Below are 18,991 nucleotides of genomic sequence, written 5' to 3' on the forward strand. Positions count from 1 at the left end.
CAAGTCACATACAGCGAGCCTATACCTTGGAAGGGATCCCAGATGTCGAGGGAAAATAGGTCGAAGACGTTGCTACGTCGGCCAGTGCCAAAGAGACTAAGAGCCATTACTGATGGGCTTGCTAAGGTTTTTGATTTGCTGGTGTAGGGAGGTATTGGAAGACTTCGTTGCTTTGGAGGTGTTGATCGATTAGGGATGAATTTTAGGCAAAAAGACGTGTTTGCCCTTTTTTGGGGGCCCACGTGCTTGGCATGTGACTTTTTAACGGAGCTGTCAGCGAATCTGACAGAAGTACCTCTTCGATAGCAAAATATGGGTTCAGGTATCACATTGGTAGCACTGAGAGTCTGGGGTATCAACTTGGCCGGTGCACAAAAGTTGAGGCACTGATGGTGCATTTTTCTCAAAAAATTATGGGGTCATTTAAGTCATTTCATGGCATTTTTTTAGCCCATGTGCATGGCACGTGACTTTTTAAACGGAGCCGTTAGCAAAATCTGACGGAAGTATCTCATCGATAGCGAAATATGAGTTCAGGTATCACATTGGCTAGCACTGAGAGTCTGGGTATCAACTTGGCCGGTGCACAAGAGTTGAGGCACTGATGGTGCATTTTTCTCTATATTTTTTGTTCCAAGTCTCCTTTTATATTTGTTCGTTGTTTCAACGTGGAAAGATACTTGACGAAGTGATGTTAGCTTAGTGGTCAGAGCACCCACTATCTAATGACGAAGTCATGGGTTCTAGTCACCATGGGGGTAGGAGTGAAATCTTTTTATCCTCTTTAAAAACGGAAAAAAAAAAAAAAAAAAAAACGTGGAAAGATACTACACCCACGTAAGGTGTCCCAAGTCGTAATTCCCATGAAGGTTATGAGAAAATCAAAGAAAGAAAGAAGCAAAGAGAAGAAGAAAAAGAAAGTCAAATCTGTAAGACTGTAACCCCTAATTTCATCTCCCTAATGGCCTAATGTTTCCCTCCCTTTTCTTCTCTGTGAATATTTCAATTCGGTATAGTTAACTTAGCCCGAATCAAAATCTAATGGAGTGAACTTCCATGGCTGCTCTGACTCCAACATTGCGGCAATTGCAACAAACCTTCCCTCAGTCTCTTACGGACGCGATCAGAAATTCTAGACCATCGGATACAGATCATTCGGTGCTGCTCAAATGAAGGATTGGCAATGACTTTGAGCGAGAATTCATTGATCGGGTCGAGTTCGACCTGGTTAAGACAATAAGTCTTTGGACTCACGGAGGAGGTAACTTTAGTCTTCTTTGTTTCGTACCCATTAAGCTAGCTAACTTTCTTTGTGGATTGAAATTGAGTGGTTGGAAATGTTTCATATCACTGTTTATGGTTTTGTATCTATGCAACTTTCAACGCCAGTAATTGTCAGCAAGTGCGTCAGTCAAAAACACAACTCTTCTATACATATAAAGCAAGAGACTTTCAAGTCTTTCTTAGTAATTATCGATCATAATTCACTGAAACCATGGCGACCTGGTTCTTCCTCATAGTGACTACCCTATTCATCTCTGTTCTTGTCAAAACCATTCTCAGTCTAATCTCAACAAACAAACTCCCTCCTGGACCTGTCGCCATTCCCATAATCAGCAGCTTGTTATGGCTCCGCCAGTCGCCTTATGAGATGGAACTCGCACTCAGAAAACTCCATGGCCAATACGGACCGATTTTCACCCTCAATCTCGGCTCCCGCCCTAAGATATTCGTCGGCAGCAGCTCCCTGGCTCACCAGGCCTTAGTCCAGAGCGGGGCTGTGTTTGCAGACAGGCCACCGGCCTTGGCTACCGATAAGATCATCACTAGTAATCAACACAACATCAGCTCTGCACCGTATGGACTTACATGGCGGCTCCTCCGTCGCAATCTGACGTCTGAGATACTCCACCCTATGAGGGTTAAGTCTTATGGTGCGGCGCGCAAGTGGGTTCTGGACATCCTCACCACTCGGCTCCAGTTGGAAGAGCAATCCCAATCTAAAGGTGTTATAGTAGTAGACCATTTTCAGTATGCTATGTTTTGTTTGTTGGTTTTGATGTGTTTTGGAGACAAACTCGACGAAAAGCAGATCAAAGAAGTTGAACGCGTTCAGCGACAGTTGCTGTTGGGTTTGTGGCGATTCAGGTTGCTTAGTATTAAGCCTAACATTACCAAGATCGTGTTGAAAAAGCAGTGGAGCGAGTTTTTGAAGATCAGGAAAGAACAAGAAGACGTGCTCATTCCTCTTATACGAGCAAGAAGTAAGGCAAAGGAGGAGAGGCTGAGCAAGGTGGACCAAAGTGATGAATTTGTGTTGTCGTATGTTGATACGTTGTGGGATCTTCAGCTGCATGAGGAGAAGAGAAAGCTTGAGGAAGGCGAAATAGTTAGTCTTTGTTCTGAGTTTCTAAGTGCCGGCACTGATACTACATCCACTGCATTGCAGTGGATCATGGCCAACATAGTCAAGTATCCACATGTCCAAGAACGCATTTTCGCAGAGATTAAAGGGGTTGTGAAAAAAACTGAGGAAGACGTGAAAGAGGATGACTTGCAGAAGATGCCTTATCTGAAAGCTGTGATCTTGGAGGGTCTAAGGCGTCACCCACCTGGCCACTTTTTGTTGCCACACAGAGTCACCCAAGACATTGTTTTGGATGGTTATGTGGTGCCCAAGAATGCTACTGTCAATTTCACAGTGGCTGATATAGGGTGGGACTCAAAAGTGTGGGAAGACCCTATGGCTTTCAAGCCGGAGAGATTCTTGAGTGGCGGTGCAGGAGAAGGGGTTGATATAACAGGAAATAGAGAGATTAAGATGATGCCTTTTGGGGCAGGGAGGAGAATTTGTCCTGCTTCTGGTTTAGCTATGCTTCATCTTGAGTATTTTGTGGCCAATCTGGTTTGGAGATTTGAATGGAAAGCTGTGGATGGAGCCAATGTGGACCTTTCGGAGAAGCAGGAGTTCACTGTGGTCATGAAGAATCCGTTGCAGGTCAACATATCTCAGAGGGTGAATAAGTGAAGGAACTCTGCTTGTTGTAATTAGGACTACATAAAGAGTTAATATATAGTTAACTTTATGAATCTCTACAGCCATTATAAAGCATGCCTTTTACTGAGTCATTATTGTTTAAGAATTGTGTCTACATATAATCATTATTATGTAGATGATTGCTTGTAACCAATTTTTGACTTCTTAGGAGATTGGTGTTTCACCATTGGGTTTAAGTAGCGAAGTTTTCTTTGTTTCTAAAGCAACACTTTTTCATAACATACTCTTGCTTGACTAGGCTGTAATAATTATTGTAAGTTTACAAACCTCTCTGGACATTGTGCATATAAGATTGAAGTTACAGCATTAATTTGGTCTGTTGCAGTTGTTGAATGTTTATTTCAGGTCTTCTTACCAATTTATATGCATACAGTAGTTCTCTGCAGTTCATGAGCAATTAATGTGGTCCTTAAGCATCGGAGTGGCAAGAATATATTTGTCATGTTGTGTTTAGCTATCCTATTCTCCTCACCATCTTAACAGAATGTGACAAATACAGGTTGGGGATTATGACAGAGCTGCAGTTGTTGAGGTCATATGAAATATATACAGAAAATGGAATGGTGTTCAGGTATCATTTTCATCATGTGCATTTGCGGTTGGTGTATTGTTCTGGTGTTGTTTTCTTCCTATATTGATGAATGTGGTTTGTTTAATTTGCTTATCTAAGTACAAGTATATGTAGCCATGTGGCCTTGTTTTGGTTTCCAAAATCTGTATCTGAAATTGATCTCGACCATTTCCTGATGACCCTGGCATATGTGGATTTATTAAGCAAGTCTTGAGGGTACAAGCAATCACTCCCAGTTTTTACAAAAGAAATAGAATAAAAAGAATCTCTCTCCACACTAAATCTCATGAATTCATGATAGGCATGAATAACTAAAATCCGAATCCAATCTCAATGATGTGGGCTCTGAGGATCCAAGACCTTTTCTTTTGAGTACATTTCCCTTTTCTTATTGTTTTAAACTGATATTTGAATGTTTAATATTCTAAAAGCAAAATTGCTTGAAGCACCTTATTCTGACAGCTCTTTTCTTTTAAGCTGATGTTTTTTTCTCCTAGGGCCCTTAATATAAGTACTATTCAATTTTGGCTGGTCCGAGTTTCATTCTATACACGACTAATCTGAACTGTCAGTAATTCAGGGGGAGAATGAGTCTTCGAATTGACGTAGAAATGTAAGAAGTAGCTTGACTCTCTTGCCGATTTTGATCTCTGATACTCTGCCTGGCTGCTAAAACTTCTAGAATAGTAGATGTCCTCTTATAAATATCCTTCATCTTTATCTCTGGATTGAGAATTGCGTGGTTGGAGATGTTTACTGTTTTGGCTTATTGCTTTCTGAATGTGTGATGGAGTTTGGTCCAGATAGTTGGGACCACATTGCTCATGAACCAGGATGGAGTTCACTGCCCTTATGAAGAATCCATTGCAGGTCAATATATCACAGAGAGTGAACAATCTGATTATGTAGTTAAGACTTACGTACATAAAGAGTTGAGAGATATAGTTGAGTGCATGTATTTAATTCTACAGCATGTCTTTTACTGATCCATTGTTGTTGATTCCTTTGTAACCAAAATACTTTGTTTTGACGTTGAAGGAGATTTGCCTGTCACCAATATATTTTGTTCATAATATAATCTTTTGTTTGGCGAAGAGCTCATTGTTCTCAACTCTCAAGTCGCTGCGGCAACGACGGAAGGTTAGGTCCTCTGAAAAACTATCCTTCAATGTTGAAAGTTGGATACCAATGCTGCCAATTTCTCAATGCATATAAAACCGACCGGTGATTGCAGCTCCCACTTTACTGCAGTTATGAGTTGAAACTTGATGGTGTTGGCTAATTTTCCTCCATGAAAGTATGAAACTATATGCGGAGGTAGCATAGTTACGTAGCTATGACTGCTAACAACAAACCGCCATTATTAAGTGATTGGATGATACATTTTGTTTTGGTAACGTGTTCCGCAACTGACATATGACACCGGTTATTCTTGTCGTACGATATAATGATCTATATACAGTCCATCCAACATTTCCCTTTTTGGTTGAGTATAATCTATTACATTGTACAGAATACTAGCGGAAATTCGGTTCTACAGTTTGGTGTCTCAATTGAGTCAATAATACTGAATTACTACAATATAATCGATTGGAGTGACATTATATTACATTATATTATAATAGATTATAATCATTATACTTAAATCGGAAATTCGATTCTACAGTTTAATGTCTCAATTGAGTCACATTATACTGAATTACTACAATATAATCAATTGAGTTACATTATATTATATTATACTGTTGAAAATTCGGTTCTACGGTTTGGTGTCTGAATTGAGCCAATTGGCCCAATTCATACAAAAATCTGCGGTAAAATCCGGTTTAACCAAATTTCCGGTTTGTAAATACCGTAAATTACCAAACAGAGGTATCCAAAATTTAATCAAAACCTCCCTCGTCATTTCCATCAATACCCAGGACAAAGAAATAAAATATATTTGGGATAAGAAAATCCAAGAGACAGAGAGACTCAGCTCTGTTCCTCTTTCAAATAAAACAACAAACCCTACAAATCCCAATCCAATTGGATCAATTCTCCCCACTTCAATCTTCCTTTTTAGATATTGAAGCCCAAAATTTCACTTCCCCAATCGAATCTCCTCCCTCTCCGCGTTTCAATTCGGTACAATTAGCTCAGGAGCTGCCATGGCCAATGTGACTGCAGCATGGTCTCCGAGCTCGCTACAGCTTCGGTGGGCTCTCAATTGCAGTAAACCGTCGCCAATTCTGGTGAGGATGCGCCGGGTTCGAGTGCTCTGTGTTGCTCCGGACACAGGGAGGAGTGCTGGGAATAAAGGACTGCAGCGCGGCCGCAATGGGAGTTCGTGGGTCGAGTCCAAGCCGGGCACTGCCGATGGCTTGTCCGGGTGGTCCGGTTCCGATGATGAAGACGACTCGCGGAAGAAGAAGAAATGGTCCGGAGGTAATATTAGTTTGAATGTTTTCCTCATTTTTGTGATAACTGAAAAGGAGTTGATAGGTAACACTGCAGTAGTTTGCTCTCAGGGCTTGTGGGAGCTGGAGTAGCCGGAGTGATTCTTGTTGCAGGGGTTACCTTCGCGGCATTGTCTTCAGGAAAAAAAGCGAATTCAAGTGAGTAACTCTCTTCTTTCTTTCGTTGTCGGATTGAAATTTGAGTTTGTTGCATATTGCCATTATGTGTTTTCGCGAACGAGTGTATCTCCAGTTTATATATGATTTAAGACATTGTGTGTTCTGTGAACAGTACCTAAGCCGCAGATGGAGCCGTTAACAACAGAGCAGGAGGTGCTATTGGTGAATGATGATGTCAATGCAGAGGGTGTGGATGAGCAGAGCAACACGAAGCAAGATGGTGGTAGTCAGGAAGAAAAGGCAGGTACTAACAAGGACTATTCTTCATCTCGAGAAATTGATGAGTCTTCCAGTTTATATTCAGTTGGTAATGATTATAATCTAGGGGAGTTGTCAGCCGAAGAGTTTGAGTATGCATCCGCTGGTGGTTCTGAGGCCATCAACAGCGCTTCCATTCAAGAAGATTTGCAACATGAATCAACTTCTGATGACAAGTCAGTCGAGCCTGAAACGTTAACAAGGCAGTTTGATCTGCCTGAATCTGATCATGGCAATGATTCTTTTGTTGCCTCTGGGCTTGAGGATTCTGATAGTAGCCTCGCTGTAGGTACAGGAGATTTGACTTCTGAACTTAAAGAGAACCCGGTTAGTGTCGAACCAATCAAGTTGCCAGTCTCTGACGCTATCAATTCAAACCTTAGCATTGAACCCCAGGATGAAATTCCTGGGGCAAGTGAAAATCAAACTGCCACTTCTGAGTCTTCTACTGTTATTGCACATGAACACAATGAATCTATAGCTGTGGATGTTTCAGTTTCTTCGGAATCAAACATTCTTTTAGAACCTCAAGTATTGTCTAAAGATAACCTAGGAGTTGTAGCCTCGTCTTCAACCAAAGAAAACCTTGACCCAAGTGAAACAGTACTGGTCTTGGCTGAGGGAAATAGTTCCTCCCTGGAAGTGCATACCATAACTGAAAGTGGGTCATCTGCAACGTCTGTGTCAGAACAGGCCTATCAAAATGCAAATGAACAATACACATATTATTCTAATGGTACAAATACAAGCAAATCACAATTACCAACTCCTCGGAATTCCTTCTCTTCTGCTGGTATACCTGCTCCAACTGTGGTTTCTGCAGCTGTACAGGTGCTTCCTGGAAAGGTTTTGGTACCTGCAGTTGTTGATCAGGTTCAGGGGCAGGCATTAGCAGCTCTACAAGTGTTGAAGGTACTTGCCTTATATTGTATTTCTCATTTAAATTTAATCACAATGTCTCATTTGATTCCCATCATTCAAAGATTTTTGAATTGGAAATTCAAATCAACTTACAAGAAGCCTTTTATGATCTATAATTTATATGTGGCAACTGTTTTCAGGTCGTAGAGGCTGATGTTCAACCTGGTGATTTGTGTACACGTCGTGAATATGCTCGATGGTTGGTATCTGCAAGTAGCGCTCTTTCGAGGTATAAAAACTTCCTTTCATTCTGACAGATAAGATATAAATCACCACAACTACTATCTGCTGAGCAATTTTTTAGACATTATATGTCTGCTCATATTGACAGTTATAATTTCTTGCTACTTGTAGGAACTCGGTATCTAAAGTATATCCTGCAATGTATATTGAGAATATTACTGAGCTTGCATTTGATGACGTTACACCTGAAGACCCTGATTTCCCTTCCATCCAAGGTTTGGCATTTAAGATGTTTGGATTATACAGAAAGTCAGTGTGCTAGCTGTTGTTTTCTCATTGAAATTTATTTGCATCCATCAGGTTTGGCTGAATCTGGACTTATCTCAAGTAAGCTCTCAAGACGTGATATGGATTCTTCGTTGGATGAGGACGAGGGTCCGTTGTACTTCTCTCCTGAAAGGTGATGTAATAAATTCCTTGAAATAGTGTCTTTTTCGATTACTGTTTTCTTGAAAATCAATTGCGGTCATGAATTTCACTCTGCCATCAATTATATCTTTCTTGTTGATTCTTTTTATCGCAATTGCACTTTATACACTGATCTAGCTACCATCTATCCTGGCATTTCATGGAAGAGAATGTTCACGTCCTTGTTTCATTTGATGTTCTCCTTTACCTGTGAATATTAGCAGTTTCTAAATGTTTAGGCTTACGGTTATCTTCTTTATAATTTGCCTGTCAACTACTGAGACATGGATGCATTATTGATTTGCTTTTTAATTGAGAGGTGGGGATAAACTGCACTGTTTATGATTTTTCTTATTTACCTTATTTTTCTCTGAAATTCCTTACTGCAGCGCTCTATCACGTCAAGATCTTGTAAGCTGGAAGATGACCCTAGAGAAAAGACATCTTCCAGAAGCTGACAGGAAGGTTGGTGATGGGAACTCTTGTGCTTGTAGTTGTGAATTATGAACTCCCTACTTGGTACTTACTATTGTGCACTTGGACAGGTGCTCCACCAAATCTCAGGATTCATTGATACTGATAAGATACACCCAGATGCATGTCCTGCACTTGTTGCTGACCTATCTGGAGAACAGGGTATTATTGCTCTTGCATTTGGTGAGTAATAACTAATAAGTAACTAACTACACTTTCTACCTTTTTCACACAATTTTACGAGTTTAATAGTCAACATTTCCTTTTCTTTTTCAAGGTTACACTAGACTTTTTCAGCCAAATAAGCCGGTAACAAAAGCCCAGGCTGCTATTGCTCTTGCAACTGGTGAGTATGCTGATGTAGTTAGCGAGGAGCTTGCACGCATTGAAGCAGAAGCTATGGCAGAAAAGGCTGTTGATGCACATAATGCTTTAGTAGCCCAAGTTGAAAAGGATGTGAATGCAAGTTTTGAGAAGGATCTTTCCCTTGAGAGGGAAAAAATTGATGCTGTGGAGAGAATGGCTGAAGAAGCAAAGCGGGAATTGGAAAGGTTGAGGGCTGAGAGAGAGGCAGATAATATTGCCCTGATGAAGGAACGTGCAGCTGTTGAATCAGAAATGGAAGTTCTAGCAAGGTTGAGGCATGAGGTGGAGGAGCAATTAGAGAACCTAATGAGTAACAAAGTAGAGATATCATTTGAAAAGGAAAGAGTTAGCAAACTTAGGAAAGATGCAGAAAATGAAAGCCAGGAGATTGCTCGTTTGCAGTATGATCTAGAGGTTGAACGGAAAGCCTTGTCCATGGCCAGGTAATTACTTTTGAACTTACCTAAAGCTCATGGTTAGATAGCTTCAAATTGAGCCTGTTAGTGTCTAGCAACTTGTTTTTACAGGACTTTTAACCTATGCTCTGTCCAGGGCTTGGGCTGAAGATGAGGCAAAAAGAGCAAGAGAACAAGCTAAATCGCTGGAGGAGGCTAGAGATCGCTGGGAGAGGCATGGCATCAAAGTAGTTGTTGACAATGACCTCCGTGAAGAGGCATTGGGTGAAGCTACTTGGGTTGATGCTGGCAAGTTGTCAGTTGAAGGAACTGTTAGCAGGGCCGAGAATTTGATGGACAAACTCAAGGCAATGGCAGTGGATATAAAAGGAAGAAGCAGAGATGTAATTGATAAAATCATTCAAAAAATAGCCTTGTTTGTATCAAGTTTGAGGGAATGGGTTTCCAAAGCTGGAGAAAGGGCTGGAGAACTTAAAGACGCAGCCATCTCAAAGGCCACCAGATCAGCACAAGAGTTGCAGCAAAGCACCTTGGAGTACAGCTTGGTAGTCAAAGAAGGTGCTAAGCGCATAGCGGATGATTGTAGGGAAGGAGTGGAGAAACTCACCCAAAGGTTCAAGACATGATCTCTCTCACTCCCATTTTGTATCATTGTAGGGAAGGAGTGGAGAAACTCACCCAAAGGTTCAATACATGATCTCTCTCACTCCCATTTTGTCTAATAATTTTGCGGCCGTGAAGATGGAAAGAGTTTCCATCTTTCCTCTTCTCCCTTTGTTGTATAAGTAGTGGCAATTATTTTGCCTGTACAAGGATACCTTCATACATGAAGCAGAAGAGCAAAAGCAATAAATATACTTGGAGAACGGCATAATTCATCTGGCAAGGAATGGCTAAATTAATTTTGATCATCATTTTTTGGGATCTTATTTATGATTAGAGTTGCGAGATACAATTGCTTGAACGAGCAGTATATTATATCCCAAACACAGCAATTCCATGTGGAAAATAGTCCTTTTAAGAGAAGATGTCATTGACATGCAAGAATGCCATGTTAGAATTTGATAGACTCGCATATTTGTGAACAAATCTTTATAACAAAAAGAATTGCAAAAGAACCGTTACTTGCATTAAGCTAAACCAAAGTGGCTGATGACCTTGAAAATAACACGAGCCAACAAAGTGGGAAAGCAGCTTGTCCCACTTCTCAGCTTGAATATTCAACACAAAACAGAATTTGTAAAATCAAAATTTCAAGTCTCGATACTAGGAAACACATAGCATAGGTGAATCTCTAAACAAAACTATGAAAATATCAAACATCCCCCTCATTTCTTCTTCTCAGTAGCTCCACCACCAGACCTGCATCAAAATAGTAACTATTAATACGAATTCTCAAAAGCCTTGACACCTCAACTCTAAAAATACCAAGTATTCCTTTAGATTCTGGTTCTAATATAAGAAATAGAATGCTAACACAAGGATTACCTCATCTTGCGAAGGACATTAGACATCTCCTCACGCTTCTTCTTTGCCCTCTTGTGGGTTCCCAACTTTCTTTTAGCTACCTTCAGTGCACGCTTGTCCTTGCCAACCTTCAAAAGCTCAGTGATTCTCTTCTCATACGGTGCAAACCCAGCAACTTCACGGATCAAGTTCCTAACAAAGTGCACCCTCTTACTGGTTTTCTGCCAAAATGAAACAAGAGCATAAATTCCCATGCTTAATGCAACTCCAAGAACAGTCTCTCCCTATACTTAAAATAAACATAGCACCTTCAGCCTAAGCTTACTATAACTACCAAATGCACCCCCAGACTATACCCAGCAAAAACATAAACTAAAAAACTCACACACTTAATATACCTACAAAAGGACCTCGGCCCCATACTTAATATCACTACAACACTAGAACTTAAATTGAAGCACTATCGGCCTAAGCTGAGGACAGCTTCATGAGATATATACTTCAAACAAATATCAACAAAATGCAAATTCCCAAGTTGTATAATACATAACAAAACCTAGTGAACTCGACAATCATTGCAGATTCAAACTAGGCATTGTAAAATCAACTTACTCCTTTGCGATCAGAAGGGCGTGGAGCCAATTCTTTCTTGGTGGTTATGTGCCCTTTGTTCAATCCCACAAAGAGCCCGGTTTTCGGCTGTGCTGGAGCCATTACCTGCTTCAACTATAACCCACAAGTCAATACCAATTTCAACAAAAATCCAAAACCAAAAGATAAATCTCAAAGCTTTTTGCAACAAAATTACAAAACCTCTCAGCTAAAAACAAAAATCAGACTCATCAAGAACGCATTTTTATAAACAAATTCAGAACTTCGATTCTCAAATGTAATAATTTCAGCAAGAAGTTTGTGAAATACAAGCATAGTAATCTGAAGCTTTATTTGATTGGGGAAAAAAAAACACATAAAAATTTAATCTTTTCTCAGAAACAAGCAGGAAATAGCTTATGAAGTATTGCATGATATGAGAAAACGAAGCGCATGAAGAAGAAGGGGGCTAGGGTTTTACCTCTGGATCGGTCAGAGTTGGAGGAGAGACGGAGCAATAAGAAGGGCTAGGGTTTTGGCTTTGAGCTTGGATTTTATATGTGGATGACGAATAACAATTGGGCCTTTTGGTGAGAGTCACGGCCCAATCTTAAAAAAGGAAAATATAATATCATATGTTTTTAACAAAAATATATAATAAAAAATGTGTAACTTTATTTGAGTGAAATGATACGTTAATTTATATTGGATACACTAAATAGCTACTCAAACCAGAGGGTTTTAGGAAGTTGCTGATTTGTGTCATTTTTTTTTTCTAGTGCTCAATCGCTCCCTTTATGCTCGATGGAATAGTATTTATAACGGCACGGATTATCCATGCCTTTCAATTTACAGAAAGAGTGCATAATGACTCAGATTATTCATGCCTTCCAATTTGCTAAAAATAACTATCATGTGCTTATAGTTGTTGTTTTGTATTCTTGGTTAGAGGCAAATCCCATAAATAATATGGAGTCACTCCTTACGCAATAAATTTAGCAAACTATATTGATGAGTATATTGAAGACAAATTGCGAGAGCTTTAACTTAATAGGAGTATAGCCGTAAAATCTCAGAAATATTGTAACAATGATAACGATAGATGATGAATATGGCGAATTGGCGATGAAAATGATATTTCAATCTCAATACACGCTTCCTCTCATCTTGTTTCATCTCGTTGTCATCCTTTACCGTATTCATATATATATTTATCTCCTTCACAGAACAATTTTTTCCTTTCTTTGTAATAATTAAGATCATTTTCTGGTTCCTACATTGATTTGAGATCTTTCAAGTTCATTCTTGATGCTTCTGTATTAAATATTGAACAGTTGTAATTAATAAAAAAGTGGATGGAGCACGCGGTAGAGGGAAAGATGAATTAAAAAGACGACAAATGCCACAAATTTTACCCAACTGTCATTTTGCCAAATCATTATTGGCTGTTACCGGTGTGCACTTTCATGTTTCCTTCCCTCTCGTCTTCTTCAAGTAATGATGGAAGTTCGAATGGGCTTTGACTTGCAGGTACACACACCCTTCACCTTTCCTTTAAACCTTAATTCGCTACCCTGTTTAAACAATACCATCGTTTCACAACTACACCGATTAAAAATAAAACCACGTCCCTAGTTTCATATTGAGAACGAAGTCCATGCCTTTCAATCTTTGATTCCATGTGAAATCCACCTAAGAAACTCGTGTCGTGTCGTGAGATTCCATCATTCATGGTACTGGGTGTTTGTTAGTTTCTTCTTTCTGTCCCTGTTTGTTGTGATTGCAAAGGTGTTTCAGTGCTTAGAAGCACTGTTATGGTTAAGACCCAGTTCAGTTCATTATGAAATATCAGCTTCTGGGTCTTCAAAGTAACAGTTGTGATCCCAATTTTGATCATCAAGCTCTGGCTAGAGGTACCCTTAATTTTGATGCAAGTTATTCAACTCGAATTTCTTGTAGAGTGTTTAGTTTAATGTGTTTAGTCAAATTGCTTATACCCTTTAACCATCTTGTTCTGTTTTTATAATCTGTTTAGTCCATTTAGTTCTTCTGACTTTAGTTAATGCCACACTGTTGTATCCATGATCCTGTTTTTGAAATCCCAATTTATAGTTCAATCAAGTCTTTTTAAGTATCTAGTGCTGAAATGTACTTGGCAGTCATCATCTTGTTGAATTCTTGTATGTGTGAGTTTTGATCTGTTATATTTTTGCTTAGACTGTAGGCCTCAATGTCGATCCTATGCGGCTGCCCTCTCCTTGAGTGTGTTTACTGTCTGGCATGTACTCGTTGGGCTTATAAGCGATGCCTCCACACGGCAGGCCATGACAGTGAGACATGGGGCCTTTCCAGTGCCGAAGAATTTGATCCTGTTCCTCGCATCTGCCGGTACATTCTAGCTGTTTATGAAGATGATCTTAGGCACCCACTTTGGGAACCTCCTGGTGGGTATGGAATAAACCCAGATTGGTTAATTTCGAAACGAACATATGTAGATACCCAAGGGCAAGCTCCACCTTATATGTTGTACCTTGATCATAATCATGCCGATATAGTTCTTGCCTTTAGAGGCCTTAATTTGGCAAGAGAGAGTGACTATGCAGTTTTATTGGACAATAAGCTGGGGAAGAGGAAATTTGATGGTGGATACGTTCACAACGGGCTATTGAATGCAGCTGGATGGGTTCTTGATGCAGAATGTGAAACTCTGAAAGATTTGGTGGGGAAATATCCAAAATATACTGTAACATTCGCGGGACACTCCCTAGGTTCAGGTGTAGCAGCATTGTTAACAATGCTGGTGGTGCAGAATAGGGATAGATTGGGAGACATTGAGCGAAAGAGGGTTAGGGGATATGCGATTGCACCAGCGAGGTGTATGTCATTGAACTTAGCTGTCAGATATGCAGACGTTATCAATTCTGTTGTGCTTCAGGCAAGTTCTGATCTTTTCCTTTCAACTTTTGTCTCAGTAGAAAGAATTTTTGCAATTAGTTTACATGCGTGTGCAGCTTGCATGGCCTCAGCAACCATAGATTTTAGATTTATTGGCATCTTCTATCTCCTTATAGTGTGAATTTGTCATTTCAGAAGTTCCTCTTGTACTGTTAAAGTGCTAATGAGAAATGGAAGTATGTACTATGAATTATATTAGTAGGATCCTTCCTGCACATTCCTTGGACTTGATTGTGATCATTATGTTGAACCAGGATGACTTCTTACCACGGACGGCCACACCCTTGGAAGACATTTTCAAGTCACTTTTCTGGTATGATTACGTCTTATCCTCTGTCTTCAACTGTTTCTTTAAGCTGATGGATAATAAAGATAATACTAGAGTGCAGAACAAGATAGAAACTAAAATTCCCTTTACAATATCATTTTGTGTTGCTAATATATATCACTATTAGTCACTGCACCATCAAACTGTTGAATCTGAGGAAGGGGTTAATGGAAACTTTACTTTAAGTAGTGGGCAGACTAATATAACCGGACTTAGTTAAGTGATGACATCAGTTTTCTGCCTTTACGTATCTGGATTTTCACTGTATTCTTATAGTTGGATTCTATTTTACAGTTTGCCGTGCCTACTATGCCTACGATGTATGCGGGACACATGTATACCTGAGGAGAAGATGCTCAAAGATCCAAGGAGGCTGTATGCACCTGGCCGCCTCTATCATATTGTTGAGAGAAAACCTTGCAGGTACTGTCATGCATTTGAAATATACTTTGGCAGATATCTGCTTAACTAAATCCAGAAACTTAGATTTCAATTCATAATCACGAGATTCCATTGCTATTCTTGCACTCGTCATTATACAATGTCTCTATATTCAGTTGTAATCTAACAGATAGTATTATAAATGCATTTCTATTAGGGATGTTATACAATGTCACACGGTGTCGGTGGGATTTGCCACATCAACCTTCAAATAAAGCTTCAGTTTAGTAGATTTATTTCTGATCAGGGAGTAGTGAGTCAGTAACTGTTAATCTTATGGTGTTAAAAGTACCTGCTATCTATATATTTTTGCTTGCAGGTTAGGAAGGTTTCCCCCAGTTGTCAAGACAGCAGTGCCCGTAGATGGGAGGTTTGAGCACATAGTTCTCTCTTGTAATGCCACTTCAGATCATGCCATCGTTTGGATAGAGAGAGAAGCTCAAAGGGCACTAGATGTAAGTCTTATTAAAAGATTTAAAGAGTGTGTGATTTTACTTTCGCTGGAAACAACTCTGCAGTTTGCTATAAGTTGTTGAAACTAAAATCTTCTCAATTTACTGATTTTCAGTTAATGTTGGAGAAAGCTCAAAGTATGGAGATTCCACCAAAGCAAAGAATGGAGCGGCAGGAGACAGTAGCGAAAGAACACACCGAGGAGTATAAGGCTGCATTACAGAGGGCTGTCACATTGGCCGTGCCTCACGCGTACTCACCATCACCATACGGAACTTTTGATGAGCGGGAAGAGGAGGAGCACTCAAGCGGGGAATCGTCTTTCGGTTCAACTAAGAAAAGCAAGACATTTGTAGAGCGGTTTTGATTTTTGAAGCGAAAACAGTGAAAAGAAAAAGAAAAAGAGAGGTGATTTTTTGTTGTTGTTCATATATGATTGATTGCATTGTCGATAAGTAGTGACCCGATCATATTGATGTCATTTTTTTCACACACAGACAGCTTTGAGTTCGCAACAAAACTGCAAATCATTGATTCATTTTGTACCATTTTGTTCTTGAGCCCAAACGTTGTGTTTAAAAGTTGAATAAAAAGAGATAAATAGCAAGAATGATATTCTTGTTACAATTCTTTCAACAAAGAACTAACAATTGAAAATGCAGAAATATCAAAGAGCTAGAAAATAAGCAGTTGATCACTCACCTAGTAATGTAATATTGACCGTGGCATTATATTGGACAATTGGGTATATATGGGCTTGGTGAGCCCAAGGCATTTTAGCTGCTTCAACCGAAAACAAACAAGGCTTGGTTGGCTCTCTCTGGGAAGTAAAGCAGTCGGATCATTCGCCCCATAATATGGAAGGCACCACTCTCATGCTTCATCTTCTTTTTCAGAGTTGGTTAATATGAAAATCTTCCTGAAATTCTGCTGCCTATTTTCTTCTTCTTCTTGTTCTGAATCTTCAATGGCTTCTTCGCTTCTCTCAATCTTTCTTCTTTTGCCCATCTTCTCCATCTCCTCCTGCTCTGCCGAAACGTAAGAAGTTCCTTCCCAATTTTCCTTTTTTTTTGCATTTGCCGTTTTTACAGATTTTGTTACTAAATTTTGTATTTACTACTTTCCTAATTCTCTCATTTCGACTATTGTAATGTTTAGCCATCCTGGGTTGAATTTCGGGGTGTTGATGATTTCCTTTGTTTGCATATGCATGTGTTTTTATGATTAATAGTGTGGAAGTGTGGATTGAGTTAACATCTGCTTGAATTAACCTTTTCAATTCTGAAGAGGGTTTTTTTTTTTTTAGCTTGTTAAGTTTATTAGTGGTGCTTCAGTGATATGTGTGTATATCTGTATATGTTTCATTGAATTTGTTATGAATTGTTGACACTAGCGAAAGTTTATACTTGAACTATGGTTTGGTGATCTTTTGTGTTGCCACAATTTGCTACAGTAGCAGGAAGGAGTTAAGGAGTAAGGAATTCAACCAGGAAGCATTGATACAGTTGGGTCACTCGGTTGATTACAACAGAATTGACCCGTCAAGGGTTGTTCAACTTTCTTGGCGACCAAGGTCAGGTACATTGATGAATTTCTTATATGATAGAGTTTCTTATGAAGTTTTCAGTTCGACAAATGGGTATATGTCATGTGGTATTAAGAATCTGACTTCGCCCTTCTTGCATTAAATAGGGTGTTTCTGTACAAAGGATTCCTATCTGATGAAGAGTGTGACCACCTTATTTCTTTGGTATATCGCTGACTTCTTCATTACGGACTATCAGTATATTGATTGCTAAAGATTGCCTATTAGATATCTAAACTTTTGGTTTGGGCTTAGGCAAATGGTGGAGAAGAGAAGTCTTCAACAGAATATGATGAAGCTGGAAACAGCAACACAAATAGGATGCTTAAAAGTTTAGACCTTCCCTTGAGCACGGAGGTAAGTTTTCGTGTTTTGCTTGGCTCATTATTGTAATTTGGTTTCAGAATACACTAGGTACAACTGCCTTTTGAAATGTGTGTTATGAATCATTTTATGCCAGTATGCCAGTGCTTGTTCCAAAACCATTTCTATAATTGATTCCCTTTTGGTTTCTAGGATGGTATAGTTTCAAAGATTGAGGAAAAGATCTCGGCCTGGACTTTCCTTCCTAAAGGTATCTTCCCTCAGTGTTGCTGGCTTGTTGTGGTATTATTCTACTTTTGGAACTGGATGATTTGCTTTAAATGTAGCTTACATATATTTGTTACATGATTGTCCTTTCAGAGAACAGCAGAGCTTTACAGGTTTTGCATTACGACCTTGAGGAGGCAGAGAAGAATTACAATTATTTTGGCAACAAATCCACATTGGAACAAAGTGAGCCCTTGTTAGCAACAGTTATTCTTTATCTCTCAAACGTCACTCGTGGTGGTGAGATTCTATTCCCGGAGTCAGAGGTGAGACAGAATCTAGCCAAGCTTTACTTATATGCACGCGTAGAGGCCTTGGAATTTAGTGTTGTAAGCTAACAACAGGTGAACTTGCAACTATTGCAGCTGAAGAGCAATGCCCAGTCTGGTTGTGGAAAGAGTAGCAGTATCTTGAAACCAACCAAAGGAAATGCAATTCTGTTTTTCAATCTCCATCCTAACGCTTCTCCCGACAAGAGCAGTTCCCATGCCCGATGCCCCGTACTCGAAGGCGAAATGTGGTGCGCCACAAAGTTCCTTCATGCGAAAGCCATTCCTCGGGAAAATTCCTCCTCCAATTCTGATGGCAGCGATTGCACTGATGAAGACGATAGCTGTCCCAGGTGGGCAGACATTGGGGAGTGTCAAAGGAACCCTGTATTCATGATTGGCTCCGATGATTACTACGGTACATGCAGGAAGAGTTGTAATGCATGCTGATGGCTAAAAGTAAAATTTTCAAAGTGAATTTTACCTCAACAACATTTGTTAACAACTGTTTAACACAATCTATATCGATGAATAAAGCTTTCAACGTCGATATCTTTCTTCTTATCTACTTTCAGTATCTACTTTCAGTGTTTCAATTTCAGATACATAATACAGCAAACAATTACTGTGTGCAAGTAAAAATCGGTAAAAAAACCCAGATGAGTAAATGTTCTTATTATTCAAGTAAGTGAAAGATGAACATCAAAATCAAAATTGATCTTAAGGTACAGACTCTACGGATGGCCTTGGTTTCTTCACAGCACAAGAAGACTTGAAGGCATCGATCTGTGATTGGCACTTGACGTAGTCGCCCTTGTTCTCCTCCAAGCATTTCTTCAGGGCCTCAACGTCGCACGCAGACAATATCTTCTTCTTCTCGCTGTTCTTCGTCTCCGACGCCTTGTCGTCCATTGTTTCCGATAGGTGCAAAGCTTGAAGAACTTGTAGAATGAAGAAACGCAGTGGACGAAGGTTTGT

At 39.6% G+C, this 18,991-nt stretch overlaps 5 protein-coding genes across 12 annotated transcripts; 4 read left to right on the plus strand and 1 right to left on the minus strand.

Annotated features, from left to right (window-relative positions):
* The first annotated feature begins 1,432 nt into the window (after nt 1–1,432).
* On the plus strand, nt 1,433–3,397 carry LOC133717287 (cytochrome P450 89A2-like). The gene has a single exon (XM_062143977.1). It carries the CDS (start codon nt 1,496–1,498, stop codon nt 3,026–3,028), a length of 1,533 nt encoding a protein of 510 aa, XP_061999961.1. The 5' UTR covers nt 1,433–1,495; the 3' UTR covers nt 3,029–3,397.
* A 2,155-nt stretch (nt 3,398–5,552) lies between these two features.
* On the plus strand, nt 5,553–10,247 carry LOC133718867 (uncharacterized). 5 transcript variants are annotated; one of them, XM_062145742.1, is made up of 11 exons: nt 5,553–6,056; nt 6,140–6,226; nt 6,360–7,417; nt 7,567–7,655; nt 7,781–7,884; nt 7,970–8,069; nt 8,467–8,542; nt 8,623–8,734; nt 8,829–9,360; nt 9,470–9,946; nt 10,018–10,247. In XM_062145742.1, exons 1-11 carry the CDS (start codon nt 5,780–5,782, stop codon nt 10,028–10,030), a joined length of 2,925 nt encoding a protein of 974 aa, XP_062001726.1. In that variant the 5' UTR covers nt 5,553–5,779; the 3' UTR covers nt 10,031–10,247. The 5 variants fall into 5 exon arrangements, with proteins under 5 accessions (XP_062001726.1, XP_062001727.1, XP_062001724.1 ...); XM_062145743.1 differs by having other exon boundaries at nt 6,360–6,491; nt 6,573–7,417; nt 9,470–10,247; XM_062145745.1 differs by having other exon boundaries at nt 5,555–6,056; nt 6,360–6,491; nt 7,329–7,417; nt 9,470–10,247.
* Nucleotides 10,248–10,440: 193 nt separating this feature from the next.
* Nucleotides 10,441–12,014, minus strand: LOC133718868 (large ribosomal subunit protein eL36y-like). 2 transcript variants are annotated; one of them, XM_062145746.1, is made up of 4 exons: nt 11,873–12,014; nt 11,413–11,526; nt 10,822–11,021; nt 10,441–10,695 (listed from the first exon to the last, which is right to left on the minus strand). In XM_062145746.1, exons 2-4 carry the CDS (start codon nt 11,512–11,514, stop codon nt 10,662–10,664), a joined length of 336 nt encoding a protein of 111 aa, XP_062001730.1. In that variant the 5' UTR covers nt 11,515–11,526; nt 11,873–12,014; the 3' UTR covers nt 10,441–10,661. The 2 variants fall into 2 exon arrangements, with proteins under 2 accessions (XP_062001730.1, XP_062001731.1); XM_062145747.1 differs by having other exon boundaries at nt 11,413–11,517; nt 11,873–11,972.
* A 755-nt stretch (nt 12,015–12,769) lies between these two features.
* On the plus strand, nt 12,770–16,116 carry LOC133714996 (uncharacterized). 2 transcript variants are annotated; one of them, XM_062141296.1, is made up of 6 exons: nt 12,770–12,921; nt 13,609–14,326; nt 14,601–14,659; nt 14,969–15,097; nt 15,435–15,570; nt 15,684–15,976. In XM_062141296.1, exons 2-6 carry the CDS (start codon nt 13,622–13,624, stop codon nt 15,933–15,935), a joined length of 1,281 nt encoding a protein of 426 aa, XP_061997280.1. In that variant the 5' UTR covers nt 12,770–12,921; nt 13,609–13,621; the 3' UTR covers nt 15,936–15,976. The 2 variants fall into 2 exon arrangements, with proteins under 2 accessions (XP_061997280.1, XP_061997279.1); XM_062141295.1 differs by lacking the exon at nt 12,770–12,921 and adding an exon at nt 12,928–13,304 and having other exon boundaries at nt 15,684–16,116.
* A 114-nt stretch (nt 16,117–16,230) lies between these two features.
* Nucleotides 16,231–18,565, plus strand: LOC133714997 (probable prolyl 4-hydroxylase 12). Of its 2 annotated transcripts, none has more exons than XM_062141297.1 (7): nt 16,231–16,606; nt 17,022–17,141; nt 17,261–17,318; nt 17,409–17,510; nt 17,670–17,727; nt 17,838–18,010; nt 18,110–18,565. In XM_062141297.1, exons 1-7 carry the CDS (start codon nt 16,476–16,478, stop codon nt 18,461–18,463), a joined length of 996 nt encoding a protein of 331 aa, XP_061997281.1. In that variant the 5' UTR covers nt 16,231–16,475; the 3' UTR covers nt 18,464–18,565. The 2 variants fall into 2 exon arrangements, with proteins under 2 accessions (XP_061997281.1, XP_061997282.1); XM_062141298.1 differs by having other exon boundaries at nt 17,025–17,141.
* The last annotated feature ends 426 nt before the right edge of the window (nt 18,566–18,991 follow it).

The sequence above is a fragment of the Rosa rugosa genome, chromosome 6 (genome assembly GCF_958449725.1).
Source record: "Rosa rugosa chromosome 6, drRosRugo1.1, whole genome shotgun sequence".
Classification (NCBI taxonomy): Eukaryota; Viridiplantae; Streptophyta; class Magnoliopsida; order Rosales; family Rosaceae; genus Rosa; species Rosa rugosa.

Excerpts from the sequence above, each read along its gene's own strand:
- LOC133717287 (XM_062143977.1), top strand. The coding sequence starts at position 1,496 with ATGGCGACCTGGTTCTTCCTCATAGTGACTACCCTATTCATCTCTGTT.
- LOC133718867 (XM_062145740.1), top strand. The coding sequence starts at position 5,780 with ATGGCCAATGTGACTGCAGCATGGTCTCCGAGCTCGCTACAGCTTCGG. Across the intron at positions 6,057-6,139 it reads GAAGAAGAAATGGTCCGGAG|GGCTTGTGGGAGCTGGAGTA; the intron begins GTAATATTAGTT and ends GTTTGCTCTCAG. Across the intron at positions 7,418-7,566 it reads CAGCTCTACAAGTGTTGAAG|GTCGTAGAGGCTGATGTTCA; the intron begins GTACTTGCCTTA and ends AACTGTTTTCAG.
- LOC133718868 (XM_062145746.1), bottom strand. The coding sequence starts at position 11,514 with ATGGCTCCAGCACAGCCGAAAACCGGGCTCTTTGTGGGATTGAACAAA. Across the intron at positions 11,022-11,412 it reads GCCCTTCTGATCGCAAAGGA|AAAACCAGTAAGAGGGTGCA; the intron begins GTAAGTTGATTT and ends TCATTTTGGCAG. Across the intron at positions 10,696-10,821 it reads AATGTCCTTCGCAAGATGAG|GTCTGGTGGTGGAGCTACTG; the intron begins GTAATCCTTGTG and ends ATTTTGATGCAG.
- LOC133714996 (XM_062141296.1), top strand. The coding sequence starts at position 13,622 with ATGTCGATCCTATGCGGCTGCCCTCTCCTTGAGTGTGTTTACTGTCTG. Across the intron at positions 14,327-14,600 it reads TCAATTCTGTTGTGCTTCAG|GATGACTTCTTACCACGGAC; the intron begins GCAAGTTCTGAT and ends ATGTTGAACCAG. Across the intron at positions 15,098-15,434 it reads GTTGAGAGAAAACCTTGCAG|GTTAGGAAGGTTTCCCCCAG; the intron begins GTACTGTCATGC and ends TTTTGCTTGCAG.
- LOC133714997 (XM_062141297.1), top strand. The coding sequence starts at position 16,476 with ATGAAAATCTTCCTGAAATTCTGCTGCCTATTTTCTTCTTCTTCTTGT. Across the intron at positions 17,319-17,408 it reads GTGACCACCTTATTTCTTTG|GCAAATGGTGGAGAAGAGAA; the intron begins GTATATCGCTGA and ends GTTTGGGCTTAG. Across the intron at positions 17,511-17,669 it reads ACCTTCCCTTGAGCACGGAG|GATGGTATAGTTTCAAAGAT; the intron begins GTAAGTTTTCGT and ends TTTGGTTTCTAG.